At 47.3% G+C, this 18,414-nt stretch overlaps 2 protein-coding genes across 2 annotated transcripts; one reads left to right on the top strand and one right to left on the bottom strand.

Annotated features, from left to right (window-relative positions):
• The first annotated feature begins 15,007 nt into the window (after positions 1-15,007).
• On the top strand, positions 15,008-15,791 carry LOC146180839 (uncharacterized). Its single transcript, XM_084577834.1, has 2 exons — positions 15,008-15,309; positions 15,425-15,791. The coding sequence occupies exons 1-2, from the start codon at positions 15,023-15,025 to the stop codon at positions 15,789-15,791; spliced, it is 654 nt and encodes a 217-aa protein (XP_084433960.1). The 5' UTR covers positions 15,008-15,022.
• Positions 15,792-15,805: 14 nt separating this feature from the next.
• On the bottom strand, positions 15,806-17,619 carry LOC146180838 (uncharacterized). The gene is made up of 3 exons (XM_084577833.1): positions 17,200-17,619; positions 16,371-16,539; positions 15,806-16,304 (listed from the first exon to the last, which is right to left on the bottom strand). Exons 1-3 carry the CDS (start codon positions 17,348-17,350, stop codon positions 15,860-15,862), a joined length of 765 nt encoding a protein of 254 aa, XP_084433959.1. The 5' UTR covers positions 17,351-17,619; the 3' UTR covers positions 15,806-15,859.
• Positions 17,620-18,414: the final 795 nt, after the last annotated feature.

The raw sequence follows: 18,414 nt of genomic DNA, 5'->3' as shown, positions 1-18,414 counted from the left end.
AATCAACACAGAACCGTATAGAGCCATCCTTTTTCCTCACGAGAACAACTGGAGAGGCCCAAGGGCTGTGCGAAGGCTGGATGACGCCACGCTGAAGCATGTCATTAACGTGCTCGGTGATAACTTGACGTTCAGCAGCCGACACCCGATAAGGGCGCTGGCGTACCGGGGCGTGCGTACCGGTGTCGATGCAGTGAGTGACTACGGATGTGCGCCCCAAGGATGTCCGAGGAAGGTCGAATGAGGAACGGAAGCGCTGCAGCAAGCTGACGAGCTGGTCGCGTTGATCTGCTGAAAGGCTGGTATCCAGACAGCCAGAAAAAGCTGCAGTAGAGTCGTCGTTCTGTACAGAAGCGGGCCAGTCAATAGTATCGAGTTGCAGTGGGGTTGGGTCTTCAGAGACGGCAGATGTCATAGCGTCATCAAAGGACTCGACATGACCAAGACGTTCTCCACGAAGAAGCGTTGACGGACAAGGCGACGGGTTAGAGACGTATATGGCGCTGTAGCCACCACAGAAAGTCAGAAGGGCGAAAGGCAGGACCAAGCAATGGCGACGATTAGCGGCGTGAGTCGGAGTGAACAGAACTGTCGAATCAGAAAAGCCGGCGCAGGAAACGGGCACGAGGACGGTAGAGCAGGCGGGGATGTCAGTATCTTCGGCCACAGTTATCTTATCGACGTGAAGCGGTGTGTCAGACGAGGCGGCCGGTGAAAGCAGAGACAATTCGATGCTGGCTCGGGCATAATCAATAATCGAATGATGACTGGTAAGAAAGTCGCAACCCAGAATCATTTCGTAAGAGCAGTGAGGCAACACAAGAAATTCGGCGACGTACAAAACACCCTGAATGACAATTCGAGCTGTGCACACCGCAAGCGGTTGAATGCGATGTGAGCTGGCAGTTCGGAGAAACAATTTCGAAATAGGCGTCGTAACTTTACGAAATCGGCGGCAAAGGTTGGCACTTATAATAGACACAGCGGCGCCAGTGTCCACAAGAGCGAGAACTGCGACGCCATCAACAAACACTTCGATAACGTTGGTCGGGGAAGACGGAGGACTTGCACAAGTAGAGGAAAACGCAGTTCTTGCCTCCGGAACTGCGCCTGTTAGTTTTCCTCCGGGCCAGCAGGAGAGCAGCGGCGCAGCGGCGAGAGGGAACGACGGCGGGGAGATGGCGATCGGCGGGAGGAGTGGGAGGAGCGGTCAAGATAAAATGAGTCCGTAGTAGTGCCAGCAGGGACAGGGGGAGGGGAAGGTTCATAGTTTGAACTGTAGTTGTAACTGTACAGGCGGGGGCCGTTGCGGTATGACTGCGCGCGCTGCCGACAGAGCCGGGCGACGTGGCCAGGAACGCCTCATGAATAACGGATTGGGGCGGTTGTCGGAGGTCCGCCATAGATTGTTCATCCGACGTCGAGGAGGCAGATACGGGCGGGGTGGAGGTGGTGGCGGTGGTAACGGCGCAGCATACGAGACAGGGCAGGGTGGTGGTCTGGCGGCTACAGCAGCGTACGGTAACAGGGCTGTCACAGGCGTGATTTGAGAGCTTGGCGGTAAAACTTCTGCAACTTGCTCCTGGATGGTGCGTCGAAGTGCAGAACCAATCGATGGGGTGGTTGCGGCAAAAGCAGGGAGGAGCGACAGTTTGCGAGCCACTTCCTCCCGTATAAAGGCCTTGATCTCGGGAAGGAGGGAAGGTGGTTTAGAAGTGAGACCGCATGCTGTCGGAGGCACGAATACGAGAGAATGCCGGGTAGAAGCTCGTTGCCTCTTGAGGAGTCGTAACTCTGACAGAGCTGAACCACTTTGACGATGGCTTGCGGGTTTCTGGCCGTCAACATGTGAAATGCATCGTCGGAGATTCCCTTCAGGATTTTGGTGATCTTGTCAGCTTCGAACATAGAAGGATCAACACGTCTACAAAGATCGACAATGTCCTCTATGTAGCTGGTGAACGTTTCATCGGGATTCTGAGCGTGGGCTTCGAGGCGTTGTTCGGCGCGCAGTTTGCGCACAGCGGGGCGGCCGAACACCTCGGAAAACCTCGTTTTGAAGGCCGACCAGGTGGGCAGGTCGGGTTCGTGATTGCGGAACCATAAATGTGCTACATCAGTCAGGTAAAAGAGGACGTTGGCTAACTTGGTGGTGTCGTCCCACTTGTTGTAGGCGTTTACGCGTTCGTAGGAGGATAGCAAGTCATCTACATCTTGGTCGTCGGCGCCACTGAAAAAGCTGGGGTCACGCTGGTGAAGCCCACCAGAGCACAGGATGGTAGGAGAAGCGGTGGGATCAGTCGAGCGTGAAGTGGCGGTCTGGCTTGTTGCCTCAGGCGTAGCGGATGTCGGAGCGAGTGTGCGGCTGCGAAGCTCCAGCGTGAGAGGCGGGAACGAAGAGCAGCCTCCACCAAATGTAGATAGATATATAGATGTATTTATTGAAAGGAAAAGGCAGAGAGGTTGGCCGGAATAAATCAAATCTGGCCTGCTACTCTGCATTGGGGAAGGGGAAGGAGAGAAGAAAGAAGGTCAGGGTACGTTGAAGCTCAGGTCTGTGTTCCGGTCGACCGTTTAACTAGCGCGTCAGTCTTTTGCGTCTTCTTCTTTGTCTGCCGTCTTCTTTGTAGCACGCGCCTTTCGATATACGCTCGTCGTCTTTGTCACAGTCGACAGTCACCGAGCGTTGGTGTGACACTACAGTTGAAAAAGGCTTAGTTGCATGGCCATCATGCGGTAAGTCTGCAATGTGACGGATTGCCTTTCTTACATTAAGAATAGCTGGTGTATTTTGGTCCTTGCAGTTGTTGCCCAAACAAGGCTATAGGAATTAATATGAGGTGTAAATAAGGCACTATATAACAGTAGTTTAATTCTATGTGGAAGAATATAACATTCAGCAGAGAATGCCACAGGCCTTCACCAAGTCACGAAGTACATTAAAAATTAAATGTTAAATAAATACTATACCTAACAGTCTTCGCGTTCTGTATCTATTATTTCATTGCATAATTTTACATTAAAACTGTAGTCTAGAAGCTTTTGCACTGGCCGAAAAAGGATAGCCTTGTTTTTTTCTCCTTGTTATTTGCAATGAATTAACCTCGCCCCATTCGAACAGTTTATTAAATTTAATATGACCTAAGTACCTAACATGCTCTTAATGAAGAAAGGAACCCGTGTCATCGGTGTAGACTACAAATACTGCCTGGTCTCGTATTCTGACCATGTCATTGATATGAATTGTAGAAATTTGCGACGATTAATACTGCCTGGTCTCGTATTCTGACCATGTCATTGATATAAATTGTAGAAATTTGCGAGGATTATGTTGCTTCCCAATGCGAAATCTAAGCACAGCTCATCAGCTGTTTCACATTTTCGTTAGATTGAGGCAAAGATTTTGAGCAAGATATGTATGTACAATTACATACTTTTTAGATTTTTCACACATATTCCTTCAAAAAACACTCCACTAAAAGTTCTTGACTGTCATGAAGGAAACATTGTGGTTTCGAAGCCTTTCACTACTGCCCCTCTTCCTCTCTTCTACGCTGCCCCATTTCTCCTTTCTTTTACCGCCCGGTAAAGGTGATCGCGAAGAATACTACTCCTTATCTTTCCTGTCAACCAATTTTAAACATCGCTGACACCTGCTCTACTGCGTCTATTTCTATAGGCTCTGTGGTGCGGCGTTCCAGGAGCGCCAAGTGAAAGGCGCCGCACGGAAGCCTGGATCGAACGCTTGGCGGGGTCAGCTTCGTATATGTGTGATGATGATGATGATTATAACAACAACTTTATTCTTCTACCAAAATAGGAGGCCCCTAATTCCCGCCCCCGGCACGCAGGCCTAAGGGACGGGAGACGAGAGCTGCACGATCAGAAGCAGACAAAGAGGTCTTGGTGGTCTTGGTTCTTCGCGGCTTCTTCTGCCAGGCGAAGGCATTCGTATATGTTTGAAGCTCCTGGTGACGTCAGCACCATTCATGATGTCATGACTTGATGTCATTAGCTCTTTTGGTTATTAGACATGGCCGGATGTGACATCATGATGACGTCCGATCCGGTCATGACATAAGGCGTATGACATCACAATGTGATTGCATCATAGTCCTCTGTCAGTACTCATGATTATTCAGTCATGAATAATGACTAATTCGACATAATGATTAGTTAATCATTATTTAGCACTGATTAGTGACTAGTTAGCTATTAGTACTGGTTAGTGTCACGGAGGAAGAGGGGGCGGAGTTGGTTACGAGGCCTATGCCTACAACGATGCAACAGCGATGACGACGCGAAACCCAGGAACGGGCACCAAAGAGTTGCACTCTAAATGAATTGTTCCTAATATACTGCCTTGAGGCACTCCACAAGATATATTGCTTAGAGTTCAGTTCATTTTGAAGGTAGCGCGAGAAACGAGGATCAAGGGTAGGACACAACACGAGCGCTTTTTCACAACTAAACTTTTTATTAGAAAGCATGGAGTAAATACGCTTGTCACGAAACTAAAACAAAAGAAAACAAACGTGATAGCATCAAGTACAGGAAAAGTGTAGGGCATGATAGGGGTGTTGGGGGTTCGTACTAATATAAGATGTAAAAACAAAAGCAAAAGAGCCTCATTGTCACGAAAGCAAACAAGAGTTACCAAAGAAGATGAAGGGAGTGACAGAGAGATTAGTTCCTTGTGTAGTCTAGATATGCGAGTTCTTTTTGAGTTAGAGCAATCGAAGGTGCGCTTAAGCATGTACTCCTTTCTCTTTATGTGTTAAAAGCCTCCGTGAATTCACGCTGAAGTCGTTCCTTATGAGTTGACAATATTTCTGCTTCCTCATAAAGGCACTTACATTTTTTCTTGCACACTGTGTAATTTTTAAGTGAAATTCTTTCCAATGAACTCCTAATAGTCAAAATAATGCTGGATCACTTGGCATGGTCACCCCTTTATAAATGAGCCTCAGAAGGTTAAATTATCAGAAACTTCCAAGCGAGCTCACCCCTTTACAAGGTGCAACTCGCTATGATGAAAAAATTTAGCTAGTCGAGAAAACAATAGTGCAGTGCATATGGATTGATTTTATTTCTGATTATGATTCATGCTGCAAACCAGAGTTGAATTATGTTCTTGGATTGGATGGGGCCAGCCAGCTTGGCCTTGGTGTGGCACACAGTAAGAGTGGGGAATGAGGGGCTTTTTAAGAACATTAGGGAAATATAAAATGATCAGTGAAGTTCGGGAAAGGAGTTTTTATGCGAAGCTTTTCTAGAAAAAGCCGCTTAACCATAGTTGAATGTTCATTTCAGAGGCAGCTGGAAAGCTTGATGGCCATTCATTTGAACAGCAGTGGCAAGCACAAGCATAGGTGGCGCAGGTGAACACAAGCTGCTTCTAATGCACTGAGTTGCATATGTACCAAGGCCTAGGGAGCACCACACATGCAAGTCTGCCGTCTGTTAAGGCTAAAGATTGACAGATATAAAGGGAGAGCAGTCAAAATTGAAAGCACGCGAGCGACGTGTGACTGCTCAACCTGCAATAACTCATTCTTAAACAATACTGCCCAGTGACGGTCATGAGGGATGAAGCTGCGATGTGCTCCTCTCTGATTGCAGCTGGTTGACAGCTCCACCTCCTGATTGGCTAAGCTATGTGATCCATTCATTGCCACCTTTTCTTTTGCCTTTCAAGTTTGTGGAGAAAGAGAGAAAGCGGCCTTGGTATATATAAGCAAGATTCGTAATTGCGGATATTAGTGCGGGACACTAAAGCAATGCTTTCTAGGGGCATGTCCTTCTAAAATGCACAGTGTTCTGCAAAAATTGAGCAAGCACATTTATTTGGGCTATTTTTATGTGTTGTTAATCGCATGGTTATGTTTGCCTTATGGATACGCAAGCATTATTTGTGCATGAAGCAAAATAGCGAAGATTCACGTTTTTCATTCATGCTGTTTGTTACTGGGAATGTGCCAAAGAAGTTAGGTTTCAATTGTCTCGGGAGCACCTGTGGTGCTTCTCTATCGAGGCCGGCTATCAGCAACGGAGTAAAAAGGCTCCGGCATTGAGGCTGCAAATAAACCTGCAGTCTGATCTCAGCTCCCTGTACTCTGTATATTTATTGTGTGTTTCAGTTGGCAAGACTCGTGCCAGGTGGGGCATTCCTGCTGCCATCTGGATGCATAAAAGCCACTAGCTAATATGCCCACTATAAGCATGTGCATTTTAGAAACTGCAGGGTCAGATGATTACCCCATCAGGAAAAATATGGTCATTAGACATTTTCTATTTTGTTGAGTAACAAGTCATAATATAGTGCTGTAATAGCAAGCCATAATTCAATGTGCACTGCACTGTTCAACTAGCGACTACCCACCATTTACTGACCATGTAACCATGTGATGGTAGTATGGTTTCCCACTATGGCAACTATACCGCCATCTCTACCATATTCAGCCATCAGCCCACTATACCAACTATACCACCATTCACCATATTCAAACATCAACCCAACATGCCATCACCATATTTGACTGTCAGCTCACTCTGCCACCATGCCCACTACTATAATCCACCATGACGGTGGTTCCATCATAACCAACATGAGAAAGATTTCCAACAGGGTTCAGGACCATTCAAAGCAACAATATGGTGCTGAATAGCGACCATGCGTTTCGGGAATATGGACCGTGATCACAGTGGGCTTCTTGCAGTCATGAGATGACCATGCGTTTCGGGAATATGGACCGTGATCATAGTGGGCTCCTTGCAGTCATGAGATAGGTGCTGTGGTGCATGTTTCTTCACTTCCCCAATGTAGTGTTTTTACCCTTTCTTTTACTTCATGGATCAATGCGGACCAGCCCAAATTTCAATCTTTGTCACTGATATTTTGAACTTGTCTGAGCTCATTCTCTGAACATAGAAAACTAGCCATGAAAAGAGGCAAGCTATGGACATTCTTTGATAGAGCACTCTTCTAAGGAACACAAAATCACTGCTGATAATTTATAGCGATAGAACCAAAAGCACCTGTAATAAGATAAAGATGTGCCCGGGGTTGTATATAGGGAGTTTTAGAATAGGGGGACCCTACCCTATCGGTTAGGGGATAGGGTAATAGCGGCGCGCGAGTGTGCATGCATAGAACCCAAGCGTGCCCTGGGTTTTTTGGGTCAGTGAACAACGGTTACCATATATTGGCGAAATAGTGTGGACCCTGTCTCCGGATAGTGTCGGGGAACATGGCGGCATACGGCCAAACGGCGGCCGCTCGCCTCGGCATACTTTCGTTGTTACCGCTCCATGGTGTCACGCGTTCACAGCAAATGAACGGCGAATGAAGCTTATGCTATGTCTCATGATGCCCACATCATAAAATTTAGCGATAAAACGCCGCATATTTTATGATTGCTTCCGGATTTACCGAGCTGCTAGGCTTAGTAAGTTCACCTCGTTTGGTTGCCATGGGGACCAGGCGTCGAAAAGCGGGGAAGGTTCAAATGAGATTTCCCGGCTCAGCCTGGATTGGTTAAGATGGGCCGAGTTCATCTTGTCTGAAGAAAACAGTTTATATAACTGGTAGTTTTAAGATATTTTTGTACGATGGCAGCAGTTTCTCTTTATTAAAATAGCATTGTTGGCTTTCATATATTTAAATGCTTTTTCCAGTTTACCATCTGGGCGCTGCAATCGACGAACTCAAGCCCCGCTCCACTGCATCGGGAAAACCCCTATTCTAAAACTCGCCGGACGGCTCGAACTTTGCACAGCGGCACACTATTTTCTTGGGGGTCCCAAGCCTTCGGTTCCCCTATTCTAAAACTCCCTAATGGGGAATGGGAACGGCATCCTAGTTATCCACTGACCTCGATGGCCTCTGATTGGCGGTGCGTTGTTTGATGACAAGAGACCACATACCATGTAGAAGGCACAATTTCTGCAACTGATATGAAAAGTGAGGATGAGATGGTAATCTAATCCACATTTGGACGCTTGGATTCCACTTGAGACACGCGATGCTTCATCCATGCAGGCAAGTTGTAGGGCTCGTTTAAGCTACTTTTACATGCCCAGGACAGACCATGGCATAATATGGTACCATGCAGCTCTATGGTAATGAATATCTGTGAGGTAAAAATAACAGAGGCGTAAAAAATTAATGAATGATTAGTCTAGTTTCCAGTTTGTCATGTAGAATGTGTACTCCACCCAAAAGCTTCAATGCTCTCGCTGATTAAAGATAATTTCAAGAACATTTCGCCTTACCTTTTCAGAAACATTATGTAGGTAGATGTTACATCCCCTGTATAATAAGAAACAATGCCATGAGAAACAACATGATAAATTTATAATTTTGAACTTGCAGTACGGTTTTCTACGACATCAAAATTAATCCAAGCACAGCAGCGTGAACTTAAGGAACCAAAACATTATGCATAATATTAATATTTCCATGAATCATTTTGCCTCTTCTTGAAATCATAAAGTTAGCGGTGCTTCAAGTAAATGTACGCGCTCCGTGGGAAGTTCGCAGAAGTAAGAAAACGATCTAGTTTTTTTAAGGCATGGTCAAGAACCAGCATTCGAAGTATAGGTTGCTTTTATTGCATAACCTCGACCTGGGATCAAGCCGCATTTGCCTGATAGTACTATATTACTGCACGTAAGAACGGACTGCTGTGGCCTCCACAACTATGGATAGTCAACAAATTTACAATTGTTTAACCTTTCAATTTGCATTATCTGCTGACCCCAACACATATTTAGGAAATAACGCTCTCAGAAAGCCAAAATAAAAACCAAACAAAGCTCATACCTTTCTTTCTTACTTTTAATAAAAAAAATAATTGTCTCAATGTAGTAGATGCGCAAGTTGGCCACAAACCGAAGTAACGAAGAGACACAGGCTGCCTGTAAAAATCGTTTATTGCAGCCGTCCGGGCACTCGTTGTACTTCTGACTCTTGCAGGGCTCACCAGGTCGATCTCCTTGAGGGTGGAGTGCCTCGTCCGAGCCGTCGAGGCAGTCACTATCACCGTTGTACAGCCAACGTTTCGAGATGCAGGAGACGTTGGATTTACACGTGACGTTTTTGCCATACAAGGCTTCTGGGAGGGGCAGTTTTCCTCGTCTGACCAGTCGGGGCAATCGCGGGTGCCGTCGCATCTCCACAAGAGAACAAGTCATATCCCGGCATAATTCTTGCAAGCGAACATGTCCGTGGTGCAGAGTGCGGCGTTAATTTCCATCTGGCAGCTTCCCTCGTGCTCATCAGACCCGTCCGCGAAGTCACTCACCATTGCACTGCCACGCGGCAGGAATGCACACTCCGCTCTGCCTACATTTATACTCGCCTTCAGAGCAGCTGCTGCTAAAGTTGCAGTTCTGTTCGTCCTATTCATTGCCGCAGTGGGCTCTTCCATCGCAGTGCAGAGTGATGGGCGAGCACACGTCTCCAGTGATGCACTTGCAAATTTTCCTTGAACAGGGCCCCGACTTAGTCGCATTTCTTATCTCATTAGAGGTGTTGGATGAGAGAACAACGCCGACAAAGACCATCATCCACAAAAACTGCACAGATGCTGTCCGAGCAACACGAAGTATTCGTGTGCTGCCTTCTGTGAATCCTTCACCACCGCTGAAAAAAATACGTCCGAAAAGGGGCACGGAGTCAGTTTGCGACCAGAATTAGCAGTGAGACTTTGCGGTCCACTACTGCTACGTAAGCACGCATGTGAAGCCTATTGGTGAGCGCTCCTATCTTGTTTTTATCGACCTATTGTCGCAGTCCGCAGCTGCGTTCCGACCGTGAAAGCTCAGCACGCCTGGTGCTGTCCCGGCTTTATTTGAAGAGGTTTCCTTAGCAAAGTTCTAGCGCGTCGGAATTATTCGCACCCTTTAAGGTTCGCCGGTAGAGAAGGCCAGGGGCAGGGTGAGAGCTGTACCCTACGCACATGTGCCGCTGCTACTTCACAGTAACCGTTAACCATAGCTAGACATTATTCAGAACGAACTGAACACATGCTACACGGGTTTAGTCGACACGACGGAGGCCTGTCAGTTAGTTTTAAACACGCATGCACTGATAAGCAGCTAAGCTAAGCGGGTGTCGCTATCTCGCTTCTTGCGAAAGCTGCTGAGGGAAGACTTTTGAAGCGACAAGCTTCACTAGGCTAGTAAACACCTAGTGTGGTGTACGTGTGGTCACTTTTAGCCACAGCTGCGCATGCGCTAACCCGCCGTGTGACATCACTAGGAGAGGCGCAGCAGATGTTTGAAGCGTTGTTGTTGTTGTGGCTGTAGGTAGAAGGAAAAGGTAATTCAAGGGCAGGGTGTGTGCACGGGCCTGCTGGCTCTGTAGCTGAGCCACCTCCGCTGCCTCGTGCGGACAGAACAGAAAATAGAGAAGAAAGGAAAAAGAAGAGTGAGAGAAAGACGCGCACCGCAACAACAGCCATCGTCCACCACCGAAGCAGTGGCGGGTGCAATGACGGCCTAGAACAGATACAAAAGGGTGGCTGGCTAGCCCGCGCCGCAAGCGGCACTGACTTACTTTTCCAGCCCCGTAGGGCCAGGAACTACCACCCACCACCTCCTTTTGAAGCGGAAAGCTTCACTCACTACAAGGGTCTTAAGCGCGGTTCACATGCAAGCGATTGAGCGAACTGAGCGAACAGCGGCGCGGCGCTGCGAAGCTTTTCGCGAGGCTTCGTTTCACACGCATCGCGTCAGCGCGATTTTCCTCGCTGCGAAAACCAAAGTTGCTAGTAAACAACGCACGCTCGCAGTCGGTTTCGGTGGCTTGCAAGAACGAACAAGCTCAGTTTTAAATATGATTTCGTCACTTCTTCTAAACATTTGTATAAATAAATGCAAATCTTGCGTTTTAGGAATTAAATCATGATTACTTTTTATTGTTTAAGTGCTTTTTGTTTTGAGAATGAAAGCATGAAAGTTCGGTGGTTCGGTGCGGCTGTGTCAGCACACTTTTTTCGCAAAGATGGACGCAGGAGAGTCGAGTGCGATGGAGTTATGCGCCGTTTATGACGACTCTCTCATGCGTCTCCTTTTGTTGGAGGAGTACTGCCTTCTCAAAAAGAAGAAGGCTTTAGCCACCCTTCCAATTCCGCGGCGTTGGTGGGTGCGACCCATTTGGGAAAATCGGAAAAAAGAATCTGAATTCTACACCGCGGTGAGTTCAGAGTTTCCGTGTAGGACATGAGGTGCTTTTTTTTTTCTAACGCGCGCTGATGTTTTGTCATAATATATTTCTACAGATGCCGCTGCTCATGAGCGGGGACTCTGATTACTTCCATAAGTATTACAGGATGTCGCCAGCAAAGTTTGAGGATCTGCACGCGCTCGTTGAAGCCCCGCTCACGAAACTCTTCGTTGTGCGGGAACCTATAGGGGAGAAAACCTGGGCCAGGGGGCGCTGCGCCGCTCTGTGCGTCAGCGCCCTCCATGGAGATCCCGTCAAAACCTACGCGCAGTGCGGCCGCGTCGTCTGCTCCCCGCCGCATAGAAAAGCATGCTGTCGGCTGCTCCGCGCTGCTCTCCAGCACGTGTTCGCGCGCGCGCGCTCGGTTGTTTCTCTCCTCCTCCGGCCGCATTCTGGCCGCCGTCGCGCTCCAACAAAGGGGGCAAGAAAAAAAAAACTGGAATGAAAAAGTGGCGGCGCGCTTTTTCGCAAAACTCGTGAAAGTGTTTTTCTCTCTTTCGTGTTGAAACGATGGTTGTCGGGGTTTTTTTAAGGTATCTCGTACCGCTCGTATCTCGCACCTTTGTTTGTAACTGGCGGTGCCGCAGCAGCCATCGCAGAACCAAGTCGGCCTCAAAAAACAGATATATGTCATTAATGCCATCACTCGGCGCTTATAAAGGGAAAACACATACGTTAATCGTCCTATCCTCATACGCGATCCTGCTTCGGGAGCTCAAAACTGCGCATTCGCTAGAGGAGATAACTGAACTAGGGATTGCACAGCGTAGCTGTGGAATTAAGGACCACAGCTACGCTCTTACGTACCACAGGCGGTACGCAAGACTAAAAACTCTTTACCTCATTATCAATAATTACCCAAAAATTAATAAATCAGACTATTTTGAGATCAAAACTAATGAGACATCAAGGCATCGTCATAGTAGGTTCATTCCATTGCCGGCTATAAAAAATAATTGCTTCAAGTTTAGTTATTTCCCGCGAACTTGTAAGGACTGGAACTCTCTTCCAGATTCTGCTGTTCGATCATCATCATTATCTGAATTTGTACGCCATTTAGAAAATTTCATCTATGGCTCTACCACAGGGTGATGAGGTTCTATTGCTGTTGTGTAGGATGGCTGTTGTTCTGATTCCTGTGTAATTCATTTTTGTTTTGTTTGTGTGTGTATTCAGAGACAATTTTTGACTATTGATTTTCATCGTCTTCTATATTGCTTATTTTTTGTTTTGTATTTTCCACTCCTGTTACAGCCCCTTATGGTGGCTGACAGTATGAATAAATGAATGAAATGAAAAAATGTTTACTTGGAGAGATGTCCCCGCCTGCATGAAAAGTCGTCAGGCATTTCCTCGCTCTTCGTCTCACGGAGAGAGGAAACTGCCGAAAGAATGGCATGCCTCGGCTTCTCGTCAGTGATCCAGGTCGTTAAGAAACCTCTCATCGTTAAAGGTCGACAAGTGATTGATTTCGGATGGCAGCGCCACAGCAGCGAACTCCCCCTGACCGCTGTCAGCAGGAACCAAAGGATAAGACGGCATGCTTTGTGACTTTGTAGGGAACGCGTCCTAAACGCGCCGAAAGCAGGCACCACAGCGCCGGCAGCATCGCCTAACACGTCTGTCCCCAAAGAGTTGAATAGGCCCCTTTCAAGTGAGCAGTCACAAATGGAAAGGAAGCTCTCCAACCAGCGCCCGGAGCACTCGTCGCTGTGTACACGCGTATCAATTCTCAACGAGAAGGCTGGACCCTTCATTCTCTGAACAACATGGAAGAGACATCAAGAGGTGCCGCCTCAAGTCCTTCAAAATACCTGTCGCTTGCCTGTGCCTTCGAGTACCGAATTCCCGTTCATGTTTTTTTTTTGTCTGAGCCTGCCAACAAGCGCTCTTTGAAAACAATGTCCGCGGCGATCAATTAATCATAATTTCTCACTTTCGAAAGCACCGATAAAAAGCGTGCCTCCAGCCAGCCTCTATGTCAGCCGGGGCACAGAAAAAAGCAAAAATAAGAAACACCACTGGCAAAGAGCGCCGGCTTTGCGCGCACAAACGCACGACCATCCCCCCTCGTTCTCACTCTCCTTCTCCCGCTCCGCTTGCACGTGCGGCTGCCTGTAGCACGCGCTCCCGAGCGAGTGGGCTGCGCAGACTCCGCAGACAGCCGCGCGCAGCGCGGGCGCGGATGCGCGTAGGTTTTGTACTTCCTCTCTGCTCCGCTGGAAACTGAGCGCTGGCGTCGCGGAGCAAACTCCAGCTTTGGTTCCCGATACCGTCACGAGCAAGACTTGCCATGACGATAAGGTACGACTAGGAAGTGTACACACTTTCACCGACTAATCGCTGACTCGATTATGCCAAGCTGAAATTGCTTTTATACTTCCAACCAGGTACAGTCTTTGTCAAAAGTATACGGCCCAAGGATTTTTGTTCTAAGCCCTGTAACGAGGCTCGTAAAGCAACTGTCGCGTTCGAAATCTCGTAGATGACAAATCTCACCCTCAATCTCCTCTAGCTTACATTAATATTCCAGTATTGCGGCTAGCAGCCGCGTTACAGCGCTTAGAAGAAAACCTTTTGGGCCGTATACTTTTGACAGACTGTACATGGCATCGGGAATGCGGATTCAAGATATTGCTATGGCCTTCCGAGTGGGCGTGTCTACAGCCGACACAATTATCCGTGAGACCTGCCAGGTGCTGTGGGAGATTCTTCAGCCCATTGTTCTGAATGTGCGTTCCTGGTAGGAATATGTGTTCTATATTTCGTTGTTTTGAAACACATTCCTTTTCTGCAAATGCACCAGTAATGGAGGCTGGCGCACTCGCGCCAGACCAACGAGCTTCAGACAGGATTATTATGCAATTCGTTTTCTGTATTTTTTTTCTTTAGGGAATTCGACGTGGGAGTATACTAAAGGGAATGTAGAAACTGCTGTAATGCATAATATGCGATTCCTTTTAAAAATCACTTGATTCGAAGAGTTTTTAAAATAGTTCAGCAATGAGCGTCCTGCCACTCAGGTAGTGTCCGATCTGTATGTACTCTGTTGGTCTGTAGACGAGATAAAGAAAAAGGAAGCTCTAAAGTGAGAAAGGGAAGAAGTATATGTCAGAAAGGTCCAAAGTAATGCAACCAGAAGTTATAAAAAGCACTGCATATACAACAAAACTATTTGCAAATTTGTGCAGTGTTTCCATCCACATGATGGGCATGCTGGGATTTCGGCTACCAGAATTGTTATGTGTGTCATACCCTCCCTAAAATGAATTCTTTAATAAATTTAGCACAGCGTTTGTGCATCCTCCATCTCCCAAAGAGGAAGTAATGCTTGATCAGTGCCATGAAACACTTAATGTACTGCACATTGTTGGTAATCTCTACAGTTTGTACCTCAAAAAAGTAGGCAAACCTAAAACGAAGTTGTTGCATTTAAAGGGAGGGATTTTAAGAAATTGCAGGACGAGTTCTTTCTGCATGCCCGTCTTCGGTTTGCACTGCTACTCTACTCTGAAAATACTCTCATGCATCTGCTTTAATGCCTCTACAGGTGCCAACGACTACTGACTGGCAGGAGGTGGCCGAAGGGTTTTTTGAGAAGTGGAACTTCCCCCACTGTCTCGGGGCCATGGATGGGAAACATGTTCAGATTCAGGCCCCGCTAAATTCAGGCAGCCTGTACTTCAACTATAAGGTAATGCTCATGTTAACCAATCCTTTTTTTTCCATAATAATATTTTGCATACCTATATGAAATGTTGGTCTTTACAGGGTACATACTCTATAGTGTTGATGGCTGTCGCCGACAGCAACCTAAAGTTTACTCTAGTAGACGTTGGCGCCTATGGAAGGCATAGTGATGGAGGAACACTTGGGGCCTCAAGGCTGGGAAAACTCTTGACCCGTGGCCTTCTTGGTCTGCCGCCACCAAAGCTGTTGCCAGGAACGTCCACAGTGGCACCACATGTGTTTGTTGGAGACGAGGCGTTTCAGCTTCGGACAGACTTTCTTCGGCCTTACCCGGGGAGAGGCCTGGATGAAGCGAAACGCATATTTAACTACAGACTCAGCCGTGCAAGGTTTGTTGAATAGTAGAGTATTTTCTGCACCACTGGTTGGTGAAACAAGATGCTAGCATATTTAATGTGCCTCTTCAGATGACTCATATTATGTATGTTATAAATTTATTTTCAGGAGGTGTGTCGAAAATGCATTTGGAGTCATGACATCAAGATTCCGAATTTTTCGAAGAGTGATAAATTTGCTACCAGAGAACGCAGACTACGTTGTAATGGCTGCTTGTGTGCTGCACAATTTTCTTAAAGAAGACGAAGCCTACATGCCACCAAATTATGCAGACACGGAGGACTGCTACGGCAACGTGACACAAGGCCAGTGGCGAGATGATGAAGAAGCAACAGCCATGCTTGACCTCGAGCCGCCAGTGGGCCATAACTACAGCCGCTCTGCAGCTGCCACAAGAGAGCTCTTTAAGGACTACTTCATGAGCAGCCAGGGAGCTGTGCCGTGGCAACGGGCATCGGCTGGGCTGCGGCACTGAAGTGCATTCACTAACATGTTGATGTGTGTGCACATGTGGTGCTGAGGTACGACTAGAGAAATAAGGTTTTATTCATCACAAGGGCCACGCACAGCCAGGCCAGTTGGATACTGCCCATTACTGTACATTTCAGCGATGCTAAGCATTTCCATCTTAAAATGCATTAACATATGGGGTGGGGCTGCATCCATTTGCGGCCTCAGCGACAGAAGAAAATGGCTGTGCGCGTCCATTGGCTTGTGTGCTGCAATTGCATTTCGCACCGATTGTAGGTCTCTTTCTGTGGCCTCTGACTCTTGCCGCCTTTTCAGTTTCTTGGGCCTAGGTGGAACGTGGCTCGAAGCGACTCTAGAAGGCCCTGGATCACATTGTTCAGGACAGCTGGGGGACTGGAACTTCGCTACTAGCTCTTCACCACAGTCCTCTTGTTCTTTTGAACCAGTGGGTGCTGGGCTGATAGCGTTTTCAGTTCGGCCAGCTGTCAGGTCTTCTGGTTCAAGGTTGCTGTGGCTTCTGGTTAAAATGAGTGTAAACTGTTAGCTGCTGTTCACATCTACTTCAATATTGTTCCTTGCTTACCGTCTAGGTTCCACTGAGTCCCTGATGAACTCTAGTTGTTGCATGTACGGCCATGATGTCTTGGCAGATGCTGCTGACCCACTCTTCTTTATTTGTATTTCATCTTTAATCTTCTTTCGGAATGTATCTTTAAGATTTTTCCATCTTGTTTGAACTTCTTCTGTTGTCACTGGAATGTGTAGCAGTGCGCATAGTGTCAAACAAAAATAAAGAATTTTGAGCGCGCACATGGGTCAAAATCGTGCATATGCATGCTGAGATAAGCCATCAGCCACCACACTGCTGAAATAACTTTCACCCGTACGCGGACATGAAAGGCAGGCTTTCGCGTTCAGAAGCATGGCGTAGGTTAGTAATTCTGACACGTGGGCGAGTTCGCATTGATGAAAAAATAGCGCAAAGAGAACATGGGGTCGGGCAGTGAAAGGAGCCAACAGTCTGCGAGTCAAAGGTTAACGTAGGGAATTTTTTATATACTTTTGTAGTTGATATTGAGCAGATTTAGTCCTGTAACGGTTTTAGGGAGAAAAATAATTAAATACAAATTGAAAGGAAAAAAAAATAAAAACGCGACGATTGCGGGAGTTACGACAGGCAACGACTGTCCTCTTCGTTCCTGTCCGTCTTTCGTGTTCCCAGGAATTTAAGCTGCCTTTTTAATCATGTAGGTGAGTGCCGCCAAACTCGCACCAACCAACAGCCTTTACACAACTGAGCAGCGCACTCGCCCTCGCGTACTACACGCAAGCACGAACACGTGTGTGGCGACAAAAGAGTGCACTAAGCGCCGCAGTCCCCAACAACAACGATGAAAATCAGTTCAACTCACCGGTGTCGATTATTCGCAACGCGTCCCTTACTTCTTCCCAAAGAAAATCCTTTGATGTCTTGTTTCGAAAACTGTTGTCCTTTACGTCCCACAACAGTGGCCGCTTCTGGACTTCGGCGATAAGCAGTTCGTTAAAGATTGCACGTGACATCACCAGCACCACCAGCACCACCCAGCAGCACGCGAGGAAGTAAACACAGCCTCATTTCCAGGGTTTCCCGCGCAAGTTTCGCACTGGTCACGTGGCAACGCGCGGCCGTCTCATTGGTTGACGAGCGGTGCTGCCGCTCGTTCGCGGCGATGGGATTCCAACTTTCCCGAACATCGCCGCAGAAGCTGCCCCCGCCGCTCCGAACAGGTTTTTGCGCCGCCGCGGCAGAAATCGCTAGCGTTTTCGCTTGCATGTGAAACAGGCTTTACGGCGCGGTTCAGGTGTTCACAGAAACAAGTGTGATAGATACTGCGCATTTTCCTTCCTGATATCAATTATTATTGGTTGGTTGGTTTGTGAATTGGTTTGTGAAGTTTAATGTTCCAAAGCGACTCAGGCTAAGAGAGACGCTGTAGAGACGCTGTAAATTTCGACCACCTAGGGTTCTTTAACGTGCACTGACATCGCACAGCACACGGGCACCTTGCTCTTCGCCTCCATCGAATTAGCGGCCGCAGAGGCCGGGATTCAATCCCGCGTCCTTGGGAACAGTAGTCGAGCGCCGTAACCACTGCGCCACCCAAACCAAGCAACCAAACAATTATTATTATTATTAGTATTATTGCCTTGTGGGATTTAATGTCTCAAAGCCACTTAGGCAATAAGGAAGGCTGTAGTGGAGGACTCCGGAAATTTCGACCCGCTGGATTTTTTTAGCGTTCACTTAACCAGATTTATTTATAGGAAGGGAAAGGCCGTACTCACTCGGGTGCCTAGAGAGAGAGAGAGATAGAGAGAGAGAGAGAGAAAAACTTCGTCAGCATTTTAGATGGTTTTTTCCTTGGTATTCGGCTGCTCCGGGTGGCTATAGTGCTCTAGAAGATAGAAGATAAAAGAAGAAGATATTCTAGAGCAGTATAAGGTGGTTGGCAATTTAATTCTGTCAGCGACCTCTTGCGCTCTTGCCGAGGCCCGGGACTGGACGTCTGGGTCCTAGCTGGCTAAAAACAGCGTCCCATTGCTCCAGCGAGGAAGATGGTACTAGATCTGGAGGAGGCGGATTC

Source organism: Amblyomma maculatum, chromosome 8 (genome assembly GCF_055883805.1).
Source record: "Amblyomma maculatum isolate TAMU_Amacu chromosome 8, ASM5588380v1, whole genome shotgun sequence".
Classification (NCBI taxonomy): Eukaryota; Metazoa; Arthropoda; class Arachnida; order Ixodida; family Ixodidae; genus Amblyomma; species Amblyomma maculatum.
This window is presented reverse-complemented; position numbering and strand designations above follow the sequence as displayed.